This window comes from Oryzias latipes, chromosome 8, assembly GCF_053564925.1.
Source record: "Oryzias latipes strain Hd-rR chromosome 8, Olatipes_Hd-rR_3.1".
Lineage (NCBI taxonomy): Eukaryota > Metazoa > Chordata > Actinopteri > Beloniformes > Adrianichthyidae > Oryzias > Oryzias latipes.
The window spans coordinates 18,039,320-18,053,753 of NC_136244.1; the positions used below are offsets into that span (position 1 = coordinate 18,039,320).

General features: G+C 42.0%; 1 protein-coding gene across 3 annotated transcripts in view; it reads left to right on the forward strand.

Annotated features, from left to right (window-relative positions):
• The first annotated feature begins 3,518 nt into the window (after positions 1-3,518).
• The window catches only part of sdk2a (sidekick cell adhesion molecule 2a), a 79,835-nt gene continuing 68,919 nt past the window's right edge, over positions 3,519-14,434 (forward strand). For all 3 annotated transcript variants that reach the window (XM_011478127.4, XM_011478132.4, XM_011478128.4), the window contains exon 1: positions 3,519-4,265. In XM_011478127.4, coding sequence (XP_011476429.1) covers positions 4,118-4,265 — 148 coding nt within the window. In that variant the 5' untranslated portion in view covers positions 3,519-4,117. The remainder of the gene's footprint in view (positions 4,266-14,434) is intronic.

A 14,434-nucleotide genomic window follows, 5' to 3' on the forward strand; every position in this document is an offset into this window, starting at 1 on the left:
ATATGATTAATATTGTGACATCAACCCAGCACTGTTTTTAACAACACATAAACTCACCAAACCCGGCATAAATCCTATGTAATTAAAAGGATGTATTTTAAAAACACTGATTCTTGGTAAAGCTCTTACAGAAACTGAAAATTCAAAGTTGAGAAGATAAGTGAGGAAGAATAAATTGGGGTTTTCTTGTGGAAAGAAAATAGATTTAAAAGCGTGACAAAGGATGTAATGTTTCAGTCTAATGTTTCAAGTCCACATGCAGTTATTTGTCTTACAGCAGGAGTTTTGTTGTGTTTTTCATATTTCAATTTGCAGCTGCACTCCTGTCTTAAAGAAAGATCTCAGAGGTGATATGTTACTGGGCATAAATCACATTTTATCGGCGAGGTGCTGAAGATGAGGTGTTGTGATTGATGCCGCAGTACCGCACAGTGTATGTGCAATTTGCTGGCACTTTGGAAAGCACCATTTTTTAAATTTTTTTATTATTATCACAAAAACAAATTTCCATCGCAAAGCAACAGCACATGTGTCCAAATGATGGCAGCATCTGCAGAAGGAGACAGAGAATGAAGGAGGAAATGGAGGAAAAACACTGGTCTGTTTTTAAAAGGAGACGGTTTTAGAGTGATCTTTCCCCACACAGCCATCCCTGCATGCATAAGTGAGGCGGCACACGGCCACTCTCGCACGGTGCTCATTTCAGTCAAACCAATTTAAATCACACAAGCTGATGGAAAGAGAGCAGCTTTCAAAAATCCTTGCAGCATTCACCATTCCACCAAAATGGGCAGTTATTTAGTTTGGGTGCTGCATTAGAAGGTGAGGCGCCACAGTTCTTTTGACAAACTGCAAAATGTTTGACATTTGCATGAATGGACAAAAAAGTGAAAAGTGCAATTATATATAAATTCAGCATCAAGACTTTTGCATTTTGGGCAACAATCCTAACTGCTTTGTATGTTTTCAGTTATTAAAAATGAAAGATAAAACAGTGAATTTTATATTTCCAAGCTTCTTTCTATGATAGTGAGATGTAACAGGAATACAATCTATGTCACCAATTGTTTTTCTTTGAAAAAAGGGGATCTGCATTTTATCATTAAAATAAGTTTCTGTTAAAGACCCTGTCCAATAAAAATCACATTTAGGGGTGTTTTTAGCATGTTCCTGTAGCATTGGTCCCATTATGATGGACATATATAAAGAGAATTAAGATTAAAGCTATACTTGAGTATTTCATTATTCAAATTGTTGTGAATCAGGAGCAGATGAAAAAGTGCAGTTCGAAAAAGCTTTTTGCTGTTACCTAAATTCTACAATTGGTAGGCTACAAGCCCCCCAAAGTACGTCTTTGTTTTCTTCGCCTGACCTGGCATCTGGACAAAAACTGTACGGCTGGATAGCTCCAAAATTGCTCGCCATTTTTGTTGGAAACCGGTAATGTTAGGTCGGGGGTTAGAGGGGGCTGTAAGCTAGTGGAAGAGTGTGTACACAAAGGGATGATGGGAGGTTAGGACAGGCTTTCTCCATGTCAACGGTCCCATCCATAACTCAGAGGGTATTTTCCAAGGAACTATTGCTGCTCTGATTTAGCCTAAAAATGGCACAATCGTAATTAAAAGACCATGATAGATCAAAAGATGATTAGAGTAGAACTTTAAAGCTGATGAACTGGGACAAAAGAATCAGGAAAAAGTGACTTTCCTCCACTGACAGAGCTGTTGAGCATCTTTAATCCAGTCTTGACAGAAAAACAGGACATATCCTATTTTTTGGAAAATAACTGCAGTTTATTTTTCTGATCTCTAAAAGGGCTTCCCAAATCTTAAAAAAGAAAGGGCAAGTCACTCTACATGTCTTCCAAATCCATCATATCCCAATTTAGAGAATGAATCAATGAGGGAAATTTCTCAGTTTCAACCCTTTATATCTTTTCCCTTAGCAAGTTTTTCAGTGAAGTGTCTGGGTTTAATACGCAATCAACGTTAGTCAGCGGAAAAGCATCCTATCATTGTTGAGTGTTTTCTTGAAAGCTTGACAGCGTGATCAATTTTTACCAAAACCCTTTATCTCTGAGGCTCTGAAGCACTCAGAAACATGAAACAAAAAAACAACTGAGAGAGTACGCACTTGGCTTTCCTGGAAAAAGAGAAAATTTGCTCTGATGTTCATTTAAAGTTGAAGATAAAACACTGCTGATCATAGGAAACTGGTTTCAGGCTTAAATGCGTGGAATATCTGAAATGAGTTTGCCCAGATATGATACACAGATCAATTAAATTGGAATATTGGAAAATAAAAGGACCATGTGCATAGATAAATGTCATCCAGACAATAATGCATTGTTTGACATTCGCCTGTGGTGTCCCCCCAGCATGGCTTGTAGCATTAGGCTGCTTGTGTTTCCTTTGCTGCAGAGCAGTTACAGAGACAGAGACAGAGACGGAGCACCTGCCCTCGTGCCTGAGCGCTGCTCCCAGCAGCTTGCTAATGTCAACCTGCCTGATAGGCTCGGTAGGGTGGGGGCTCCAAGACAGCAGCAATTTTCCACTGCATGCGAATGAGACTGGAGAGCAATCTGCTGGCCTAAGAGCCTTATAATCAGCACATCATTATCAGTAGGGGGCTGTTACACAGGATGGAAGCAGGGTGAAGCGATAAAGGAAGAGCGATGGATGACATCAAATGAGCCCCTGTTGACATCAGGAAGTTAGAAAACATTGGGGAGCTGAGAGAATGCACTATCAAAAAGGACATGTAAATAATCTGCAGCAAGACTCCAGAAGGGGAAGAAAAATATCATCTTAGTTTTTCAGGAAGTGGCAGCAGACTCTATTTAGCTTCTGCCAGCATGGATGCTCCCTGTTAGGCTGTGGTATTGCTGGTCTGCTTACAGATTCTAATGGCAGGGATAGGGATACAGATGGATTGTGACAGCTCTTTGAAGCTTACCTCGCCTGCATGCATTTTTCAGGAAGTTCAAAGGGAGCAAGGACAACAATGCTGATTTTTTTTAGCTCATATGTACACTTATCTCTTTTAAGGAGTGCCTAGGATTGTGTGTGCTCTCAAACCTACCTTTAATGCTTTATCTGGGGGAAGGTGCCCTCCCAAAGAGCAGCAAGCACTCATTCATTCTTGAATAGCAAAAAATATATATTTCTGCTTAGAGGCAGAGAAACAACACTTTAGACCAAATTCTTTAACTTGGATGAATGCAGAAAACAAACTCATTTGCATAAAAGCAAATAAATAGCACTTCTTTTAAGACTTTGACCCAGTTCAGGCTTCATCCTTGACAGCAAATAACATCCAAAATCGGCTGTTTGGAGAGATTTAGTTGTCACCATGTTTTCCTTTTCTTAATCCGGGCCTTTTGGTTTTGATGTGTCAACGATCAATCAAAGCTGTCTAAATGAATATCCCCCGCCGCTTTCTACCGCATGGGGGCAGTAGCGCACAAAGCACATGGACATTCCTTGTCTTGAGATGAGCGCGCTGCCTCACTGATGTCTGTGATTCACAAAATTAGAGATGGAGAAAAGAAAAGAGGAATAACTATCTGGATGTCAAATTAGAGATTTTGTTTTACCAAAAATCTGCAGTTTTTCTTCTTCCAGCACCTGGTGGAGGAAACACCTGAGGGAATCAGAGTTTTCTTTAAGCCTGGATCATGTGGGAGTTCATGTTGTTCGAGGAGAGTCCCGTTGGGGATGCTGAGAATTGTCTCCTTGTTTCACTCAAAGTTGGGAGAAAACAATCATCTTGACATCACCTCAGCCTGTGCTTGATCATAAATATTGCTCCATCACCTTTCTGTGACAGCTTCACACTTATTTAAAGCAGAGAAGAGAGGATGATGTCAACTCTCCATCTCCTGCGCTTGACAGCCGAGCAAATTCAATTGGACTGACTCCGCCTCGCGCGCACGGGACCTGTCCAAAGGTTCCTCATACCGCAGCGCGCCCGTCTGCATGGCCGGTGCGCTCTAGCGGAGTCTCTCCCTCCGGTCACTCACCCCCATCATCAGTGAGAGGAGGTCTGACGCACAGGACCAGCGGCAGCAGCGGCAGCCAGGACTCTTCCCGGCAGTGTTTGGCCAGCAGCGAGCAACATGTCCCCTGCGTGGAGACGGGGAATCCGCACCTGGGGCTCCACGGAACCACGGTGGACCATGCGCGGAGCCGGGCTGGTCGGACAGGTGCGGGTGTCCTGTTGGATTCTGCTCTTGTCGACTTGTATGCCCAGCACTCAGACTCAAGGTAAGTTTTAAAAAAATGTACAAAAAACTCAGTTTGCATGATGTAGCTCTGTGTTATGAAGGTAAAGATGGGGAAACGTGTCTAAATATAAATTCGCGCCAATTTAGAGAAAATTAATTTATTAATTAATGACAAACCCCATTTAAGAATAAAATAGTCACCTTTATGTTGTAAATGTTGAGGAATGCTGGAGAAAAGTGTTTGCTGCCACTCTGAAAAATGTGTCAGACCTAATATCTCAGTTTCTATAACAGCTCCTGCCAGAGCTGCAGCATTTGATCATTTCAAGACAAGGTTGATCCGAAATTATTTGGCTATGTGGATGTGTGCAAATATGGGAATTCATTTGAACCAGTTCAGAGTGAGCTGTCACCTCTACCTCCTGCAGAGATGGTCATTAAGTTGTGGGGAGATGAGTGTGAGACACTGAAGCAGAGCGTTTTCAAGGCTGAGTTGCTTTCGTCCACTTCAGGATTCTGGCTCCGAGGCTGGTGGGAAAGTAATGTTACAGAATGCATAAATCACTCAATGCTACTCTCATTCAAGTCTGAGACAGACAGGCGTAAACATGATCTACACTCATCATGCTGCTACTGTGAAACTAGAATGACTCTTCAGTTGTCACCCGTCAGCGCTTGACCTCTTGGCCAGCAAGAGGATAATGACATGTGCTAAACAATGACAGAAAAGCATGGAGAGTGTCCTGCCTCCATGATTCACCACAGGAGGAAAAAAACACACACACAACTGCTGGATGCTGAAATAGGTAAGTTGATGAGAAAAGAAGCGGTTCGTGTGGGCTTATAGTGTCAGTGTATTCACATTGAATGGCATGAGCTTGTGCTTGAGTATTCAACCTCAGGATTGTGGGCTTTTGTTGTAAAAGGGCACATGGAGCTGAAAAAAGTGAGACACACATTTGACACTCAACTCCTGGAGGCATTTATCTCTGCAGGTCCCTTAGGTGGGGGAAAAAAAGTAGGGTTTCTGAGATTGATTCAAATTAGTGCTGTCTTCTCTGTGCACACCCCATCTCACAAGCACAGTGCTCGGTGCACCAGAGTGCTAAAAGCAGCATAATCCCTGTGCTTGTCTTTGAACAAGTGGCATTGCTCTAAAGTGCTCCCAACCTTATCTGAAAAGAGTCTCTTATTATGCAAGGCACAGTTCCCCCGGCTGTTATTAGCATCCTTTTCTCAGACTAACACGCCTGGAGTGTGTGTGGGTCTGTTCAGAGCCTCCGGGTTTCTTTACAGGGCTTTACCTTTCCTCCCAAACAGACCCCTTCATCATCCTTTCGGGTTTCGGACTCTTTCATGTTTCTGGTTGTGAGTCGATACTGGGACAAAAATGCACTATTTTGTTTGCTTGTTCTGTTATCTGACAGGAGCGTCCTCAATGGTTCAGAACGGCAGCCTTAGTTCTTCGGTGAAGAAACAGTTGTACTCTTTGTAGGGGGTCTTCTCAGCACCTGGAGGGGTCTTGTTCTTCTGAAACGGGAGGCAGCTCTCCACCTCAAGGGGGATCCTTGTTTGCAAATAGTCAGCAATGCAACAGTGCCTCTGCATTAAGGCAGAGATGGCATTTCCTGGGAGAGGAGGACCTCAGAGATGTCATAAATTAAGTGACACACATGCCCCCCCATGGGGGAAGCAGATGTGGCATGTAGTTGCTTGTTTTTCAGTGGTTCCTCTTGAGGCTCCTGCTGTGTTTAATACTGCAGGATGCCCTCATATAAGCAAGAGGATACAAAGCCGATCTTTTCCACCACGGTTACACTCAGCGAGACATTTCAACACTCGTGTAGAACCCCTAATCAACCCCCAAAAAAACTCTAAGCTTCCACTTCTCTTCCCATTTTTGCTGTTTTGTATCTCCATGCTCTGCCTTAGATCCTCAAAGCTTCTGGGTTTCCTGTGTGATCATACTTGCTTCTTGTTCTGTTTATTTGGAAAAGTGATCGAGTACACACACATGCTTGTGCTGATGTTCTATGTCTATTGAGCTTTAATCTGGATTGCGGCATTGACATTCTGCCAAACCGACAGCTGCTATAATTTTCTGGACGTACGTTATTATTCAGCTTGACAGCTGTCTGCCATGTCCAAATCTTTAAATCTTGTGATAATCCACCATGCTCACATAAAAATATATTTGTTTTAAACACTCGGAATCCTTGTGTGATTAAAACTCCCCACTCCGATGCAAAAGCCGCATCATAATCTGTCCACTGTACACAAAAATGCATGCTTATAAAGAAAAAAACTCACAAACATCGACATTTGCAAGATTAAAGAGTCCATAAACATAAAAGGTGGCTTTGTTGCTGCAGAGACTGATGACAGCGCCTGTTCATTCACAGCCATCTTTCCATCAAAAGGAAGAAAGAACTCATCATATGATGGATGCGGCTCTGCACACTGAGCTTGTACACTTGCATTATTGCCACACTGACCTCGTATGATGCTCGATGACACAAACAGATGAAATCTTTGCAGTCACTTCAATTTGAAACACCGCGATACATGTCACAAGCGTTGTAACATCTCCACTGCTGCACAGCAACTACACACAGCATATTTATGACACGTGTTTCCCTAAAGGATGAAATTCACTTAATTAAACATGTTTGCTGCCCCAGAGAGCTAACAGCTGCTGAAATTTGGACTAAATGCTTATTTTCTACACGACTCGTGCCAGGGAAGACCAGCAACTGGCTTGAACAGCCTCAGGTGAAATGGTGGCAGTCTGACTTCCTTATCAAAACTCCTTGTGTGTCTTCCAGGCTTCCTCCAGTGTGTGTGCGTGTGTTTTTTTCCTTCTTTTTGCTGCCAAATGCTGTCTACACATGTTTATTCATGCTACCACAGGATGCTTTATCCACCCAGATGGAACATATCACAGTGAAGTGTAAAAAAAAAAATCTGCTCACTGGCAACAGGAAATGCAATTGCAAAACAAAAAGAAAAATGATTTTTCTTCAATTGTTGTAATTCAAAGTGAACAATTTATTATAAATGTAAGGATTTAAAGTGTTAAAGACTGACAAATTATTTAAATCAACCTTGTTAAAGAATGAAACAGCTTTTTTGATGTGTTTTTTTTGGAAGCCTTTAATTGGCTCAGTCAAGCAGAAAACTGTGTTTATAGTTCATAATGGAAATGTAATCAAGTTAACTCATACCACAGGATTTTGGCATTCTTCCTTTGCCCAGTAATTGCCATTCACCCAAAGGGCTCTGGTAAATGGCTATTTGCATGAAGCAGAGTCCTAACTCCCGCTCTGCTTGTGGCATGCCGATGTGTGCTTATTAGGGAAGCTGGCTAAAATCGTTTCATACACTGGAGAACTTAAGCTTTTTTTGCCATGTTGGTGTAGAGCACTTATGTTGAGTTCTTGTTGAGAATTTGCATTTGCTGAAGTCGGCACATTGCTCAAAAGGGGCGAGAAATAGAACAACCTGTGGGTTAGGCAAAACTGTCACTCCTCAAAATCCTGGTATTTGCGTGGATTCATTACCCACAGACAGCTCCTCTTTGTCTTCTTGTAGCGCAGAATACTATTTGACTAAGTTTAGCTGGAATTAGATTTTTCTGTAATAGCAACATTTATTTGGAGGCAAGTTCTGTTGGGGATGATTTTAATCAGAAAGCTGAGAGCGGTTCTGTTCCCATATCTTCTTGTTTACTTTGGAGACTGAAGGGGGAGAGGCACTGCAGGGGGGAGCAGAGAAATCTTCACGTATTAATTCTCTTGACTAAATGTCTAATCAATCTGACACAGGATGTGGAGGCACATTAACTATCAAGAACAAACAAAAAGTCTCAGAGGAAGCCTTGAGCTGGGACCGAAGATAGAGGTTGAAATGACCTTGATTGTCGCATAAAGGGGAATATGAATTGACAGCATTAATTTGATGATTTTTTTTTTAAAGGAGCAAAGATGCTGGAGATCTTTTCTCCGACAAAGTGAGGGTGCAATAAAAGTTATGAAAAGCCTTTTAGAAATGATGCCACTGCATTTATCCAGGGAAAAGAAGGACTGCACTTGTGCGGCATTCTTGGGCCATACATATGTCTTCAGGCCCCCAAGCTGTTCCATGTAAACATTTAAACAACACAAAGGCAACTCCAGGAACACAGTGGTGAGAAATAATGCTTTTTACAGCATAATGTGCTCACCGAATCTCTGCTCACATCCAGCTCGCCCCTCCTGGGGACTGCTGAGTGTATTCTTGTGTTGTGAATAAAATGGCGAAGAGACAAAGAAGCAGAGAATTGTGGGAACAACTGTGGAGGTGTAGGCGGGTGGAGGTGGGGGGTAGTGGGACACAATTTTTGTTCCTTCCTGTCCTGGTAAAAACAACGGGTGGTACATTTGTCTTTGCCCACTCACATGAATGAATCCACATCTTAAAATCCTACTTCGCTCTTGTCCTGACCTCAAGCCGGGGGATTCACAACACTGCAGCGCGTGATAGATCACTCCAGTTACCTGATAAACTTCGTCCAGACACATAGACAACCAGAAAATCTATTAAAGCCCTATTCCAATCATCTTTTTATCTATTTTTAGAGCATTTTCAGTGGTCTTCTAACTATCACTATGGCATTTTTAGCCAAAATCTCTCTGTGTTGTTTTGTAGGACATAGTTTCTGCAGAGCAGCAGTAGTTCATCAGAAATTCGCCTCCAAGTTGCTGTTGCCGCAGGGTGAGCCTGCCTTCATTTCTCATCATCCTTTTGTTTACAGTCTCTTCTGTTAGCTTACAGCCCCACACAACCCAAACATGAAATTAGCGATTCACAAAAAAAAGCGAGCACTTTTGGAGCTAACCAACTGTACAGTTTTGAGCCAGAAGCCAACTCAGACGAGGAAAACAAAGTTGTACATGGATCTATTTGTCTGCAAGTGGATGCATCAGAATGGAGCAGAGCTGGGAGCTTGTGGCCTGCTGATTGTGGATTTTAAGCAACAGCTACAATCATTAGAAGAACATGTTAAAATCACCAACAACGCAATTTTCCTTGGAGTGAGACTTTAAAAAAATAAATAAACCACCCTACATTTTTTTTTTTTGGTCCAGGTGTATCATATTTGGGGAGATTTTCTTTGATGTTTGGAATAAACAGGAATAAACATGAATAAACCCTCATAAAAGTTTAGTGGGGGGGATGTCAGAGATCAGGAGTTTTTGAAGGGCTAGATGAGTGCAGTCCATGGCATTCTCTCTGTCTACAGGCAATGTTTTAAATGGAAATCTGCGAGGCTGAGTTCACAGCTTTGCTCAGGCTGCGCTTGGCAGCGGGCCCATCAGACCCGCTTGGGGGGGTGGCAGTGGGGGTTGGCTAAATGCCGCTTGCTGCATCTCAATGCATTTTGCCCGCTATTGATCACAACTTGAGTTAACTCTCTTCCCCATTGTCCTGCTCTTGGACACATGGGATCTGATATTATGTTTGATTTTGTTTTGAAGCACCTGCCATTTTCTTCCAATTCAATATATTTTTGGAGCAGCACCCCCTGGCCTCCCCTCCCCCACCTGTTTAAGTTTGTTACAATTTTTCCTCAAGCGTGCATCAGTCTGGGAGTGAGGAACATGCAAAGGCTTCAGTTAAGATAAATCTGAAGGAAAAATCATCCCAACAATGGCATCCAGGAAGGTCTTTATTATTGACTGATAAGACTGGTGTACATGGCAGAGTGGAGCGGGTTGTCACTGAAGCTCGGCAGCTCTTTAATGTACTCGTATCTTTGATCACTGTCCTTGCCTGTAACATCAGCAGAGTGTCAGTAAGGAACGGTGACGATGATGGGAGCTGACAGTTCCACTGCGAGCGTCTCCTCCACGGCTTCTGCCACATCTGGATTCCTTTTCTTTGGTTCCTCAGAGCAAGCCACAGATGGCCTTCAGGTTAAGAGTTAAAAGCATATGCTGTGATTCTGCAAAAGACAAAGACGACTAATTTCACTATGTTCCAGATGACCACATTTCCATTTATTTCAAAGAAAAAGAATAAAAAAAAGGTGTAATTGGAATAATCATTGTGATCAGAGGCCCCAAGGTGAAAAGGCCGGTTTTGAAATTTTACTTGAATGATACAAATGATGTAAGTATACAGTGCAAACAAAAATCAATACCGCCTTGCAGCTTCTATTGAAATCAGCAAATTGAGAAACATGTGTTTTTATTATTCTCCTTGTATACGTTTACAGGATTAATAGATGTTAGGCCCTGGGGAACCAGTGTTTGACGATGAAGTATGAACCTCCCAATACGCAAATTAAGTCCGCCTGCCATGTGTTTCTGCCTGAAATGATTTAAGATCAGTTTGGAGGAGCTTCTTTGAGGTTAAGTGGCAAGTCTGTGTTGCACCTCTGGAAACAACAATACTGACAGGGATGAGAACAATGCTGATTATCATATGTTTTACTACTTAATCAAATTTCAAAGGCAGTTCTAAAGAGAACTCATACACGTGTTTTATTGCAGCAATTTCTGGCTGCAGATACACAACGATGCACACAGCAAACTTAAGAAAGTATGTGAATGATATCACTATCACTAAGGTGACCATTGTCACAAGACCAAACCAGCATTTGATTAAAAGCTTTGGTGCAACTATTAAAAGTGGGGCACAGCTACAGTGTCTCCTGTGGATAGACAAAATCAGAACCAGCTTTTGGAGTCTAAATTGTCATGTTCTGATGGCCTCTTTTGCAAAATAGTTCCCAGTTTCACCTGCCTCCTCTGTCATTGCTGCCAACAGCAGTGAGGTAGAGGAAAAACAGAAGGAGAAACAAATATTGCCACAGATGTCGATGCTGTGCTGGTGTATTGATGGAGAACAGAAAGGCGAGCGCTGCACCAGTGGGGCAGAGATTGCTGTGGTGTACAGTAGCACAAATCCTAAATTCTGTACAAAGCCATTGGTAGCTAGGAAACAGCTGACAGTAAAATGGGGGGGATCAAAGGGATTAGTGTGCCCAGTTTGAGCCCAAAACAGTAACCCTTCCACATTCTTCACTGCCAGCCCTTTTTATTCGTTTACCCATTTAGTTCAGTGCTTCGCTTGGCCTGCTGAACAGAACCAATCCCTCTGAGAGTTTCCTTTTAGAATAAAAGAAAAAAAAATCTATTAAAAGGTCACAGATTCAGTTTTGAATTATAATAAATAGAGAAGGACATTGCTGCTTTTTTTTCTCCCCAAAAATACCAATGCCTTGACACAAGTGAACTAGACAAAACAAAGACATTTTATCTGAAGGATAAGGATGCACCTGTCATGTGCAATCAGCTCCACCGCTGGTGATCTGAGTGAGATTTCCTGTCACTGGGGCTCGAGGCACAGCTTGTTTAATTCTGCAGGGGGCTCCCATGTCCTGAACGCCTCGGTCATCGTCTCCTCCTGTCACAGAGCCATAGTGAAGTAACCAAACAAACGAGCCTGAGTGTCCGCTGTTCGGGGGGCAAATACTGTACCACTCCAGGAGGGCTTCTGGCAATGCCGGTCCCCAGACTCCTGACAGGAGAGGCAGTGGACACATGAAATCACTCTGGGCTGACAAAGAGCTTTACTCCAGAGAGCAAAACCAAATTGGATGTGCATCACATGTGACATACAGCGGGTATGATAGTTCAAAACTGATTTGTGATGGATGAATTAAGCACGAGCATTACCAGGAAAGCAGAAAGGCCAAGCTGGCTCATGTTGTTGTTCTTTGTGCAAATGGACGCAGACTTAAAGCCTTCTGCTGCATGTCATTTTCCTCAAATATTTCACAAAGTGCTTGTGAAGCTTTTTTAATTTGCATGAGGAAGGGAGGTAGGATTGTGTTTCAAAGAGTAATTCAGAGAGTAATTTCCTAGTTCTGTGGAAGATAATGTTCCAGCACATATCTATTGTAACACTAGTAGATATGTTCTGCGCCCGTGGGGACTGCAGAAATTGGGAGAGTCATATCAGTTTAATGAAGTGGCTCAGGCCAGTGTTTAATTTCATGAAATTCAATTAAAAAGCTTTATTTCTGCCTATGTAATCGTTTAAAGGGTTGTCATCATTAGATTACGGAGTAGAAAATTGTGAAAAGAAATGACCAGTCAAAAATGTGCTCTTTGAGTGCTCGCTTTTATCGATCCATTAGAGTCCCCCTAACGCTTATAATGAATATTTAACATCCATAAAAACAGTAGAAGGTGCCACTCCAATTTGAGGCAAGGAAACAATAAGCCTGCAATAAGTTAGGTTTGGATGTTATTAGAGCAGACTAAGCTCTATGGAGTTCCTTAATGTGAACTTTAGACACGAGGAGCAACAAAAAAGGAGCACGTTTGCCTTCCAAGAGCTGACATATGCAAGCTCAAATGCTGGCTGTGTTTAAAAGCTTTAATCACACCAACGCTCCGCAACCCAAATGTGCTGCTCGGCTTTGCATCATTGAAAGCTTGTTTTATTAATGTTGTCCAGAGTGAAGTATGGCGGAGAAGCCGGGTTTCTTTTGTGTTCTTGATTTAAAGTGGGGTGGAGCAGAAACAATGGGCATGAAAAAAACATGAAAAAAGCTCAGTGAGTAACTTCCATTACTTTTGAAGGCACTGGCCTTAAAATGGTGCATGAAAAAAAAAGAACGAGAAGATTCATTTTATATTCATCCTAATGATACAGCTATATTTTACGTGTACGGTCATGACATCTCAGTGAGAGACTTCAGCAGTGACTTCTGGGTTTTAGTCGGCCATGTGCTTGATGTGACACAAAAAAGGCAAACCAAGTATTTTCAGCAAGTTTGCTGGAGCTAAATGTGTTTGATGCCTAATTGCTCTCATTAGCAGCAGTTATTCTGCACAATTAACCAGCTGCCTCTAAGATGTTATGAGCCACAGCATTACATGGGTCAAGGTTAAAAAAAAAGCTAAATAAAATTGTAGAAGAACTTGTAATTAATAATTATTGAAATGAATGCGAGTACAATGGCATTTTAGTTATAAATCCCTGAGGGGAGACCACTGAGTGTTTTTCTTTTTTTATTGTATGTCATGTGGAAATGAGGAAGTGCGCACAGTTGATGGAAATCAGGAGCCATTGTTGTTTGACAGAAAGCACCTTTGCAGTGATTGCCTGTGTTATTAATTTGGGAGATGAGAGCAAGCAGGCTTCTCCAGCCTCTGATGGTTACGCGCCGCATTAAAGAAGCGCTGCTATGAATGACACTCAGGACTAATGAATATGAATACATTTATAAAAATAGGCGCAGGCTCCCCCTCTCAGCACCGATTGGGAGTGACAGTCACATTGGATGGGCACGGTTGATGAGAGAGGGAGCCGCTGCCCCTGGAGATGGAGGATGTTCCAGGGATCAGACAAACAACCCGCACACGCGCAAACACGCCACCCACATAAGCCAATGCCCCGACTCGATCATATTCAAAAGGTGCTCTGGCTTTTTAAAGCAAAATAACTCACGAGTTTGGCTGCAAATAACCTGATATCAAAAAATACCTGCCCGATCTGTCATTGAGCTAATTCCTTCACCTGTGTGAGATGTCAAAGTCGGAAGATCATTTAATATGAACTGTGAGCGATTAAGCAAATGAAAGCCTTCGCGGAGGATTGATTTTAATTTTGAAAATCCACAGGTGTTTCATTGTTGGCTTGTGATTTATGCAGCCGGAGCAGCGCATTTACATCGCCTGTCAGCCAACTTATAGATTGTTTCCTGAGGAAGGAAAGTGCAGTAATTTATTATCATTAATGCACAATTCATTACAATGAGACTGACTTTGGGGACATGAAGATGCATTAATTTATCTTTCCAGATTGTGGTTTGGTATTTAAGCAAAGTCATTATCTTACATGGCTATCAATAATGAACCAGTGTTGCCTGAGTGGCAATTGTCCATTTTGTGTACAGCTAGAATACATAAAGTTCCGATTATTTTCTTTTTCATCTATGAAAACATTTGAAGAAATATGCAAATGTCAAAGAAATTTCTCTTTTCCATTTCCAATTTCTCCATCCTCCCATTTTCCGCCTCACACAGCCAATGTAGATCATTTTTTATTTTATTACCATCAAATGGACTGGCCTGTATTCCTTTTTCTACAGCTGTAAGGCATTTTTTTATCACTTGGTGTGCTTTCAGGTGGCAATGAGAATATGCTAATGTG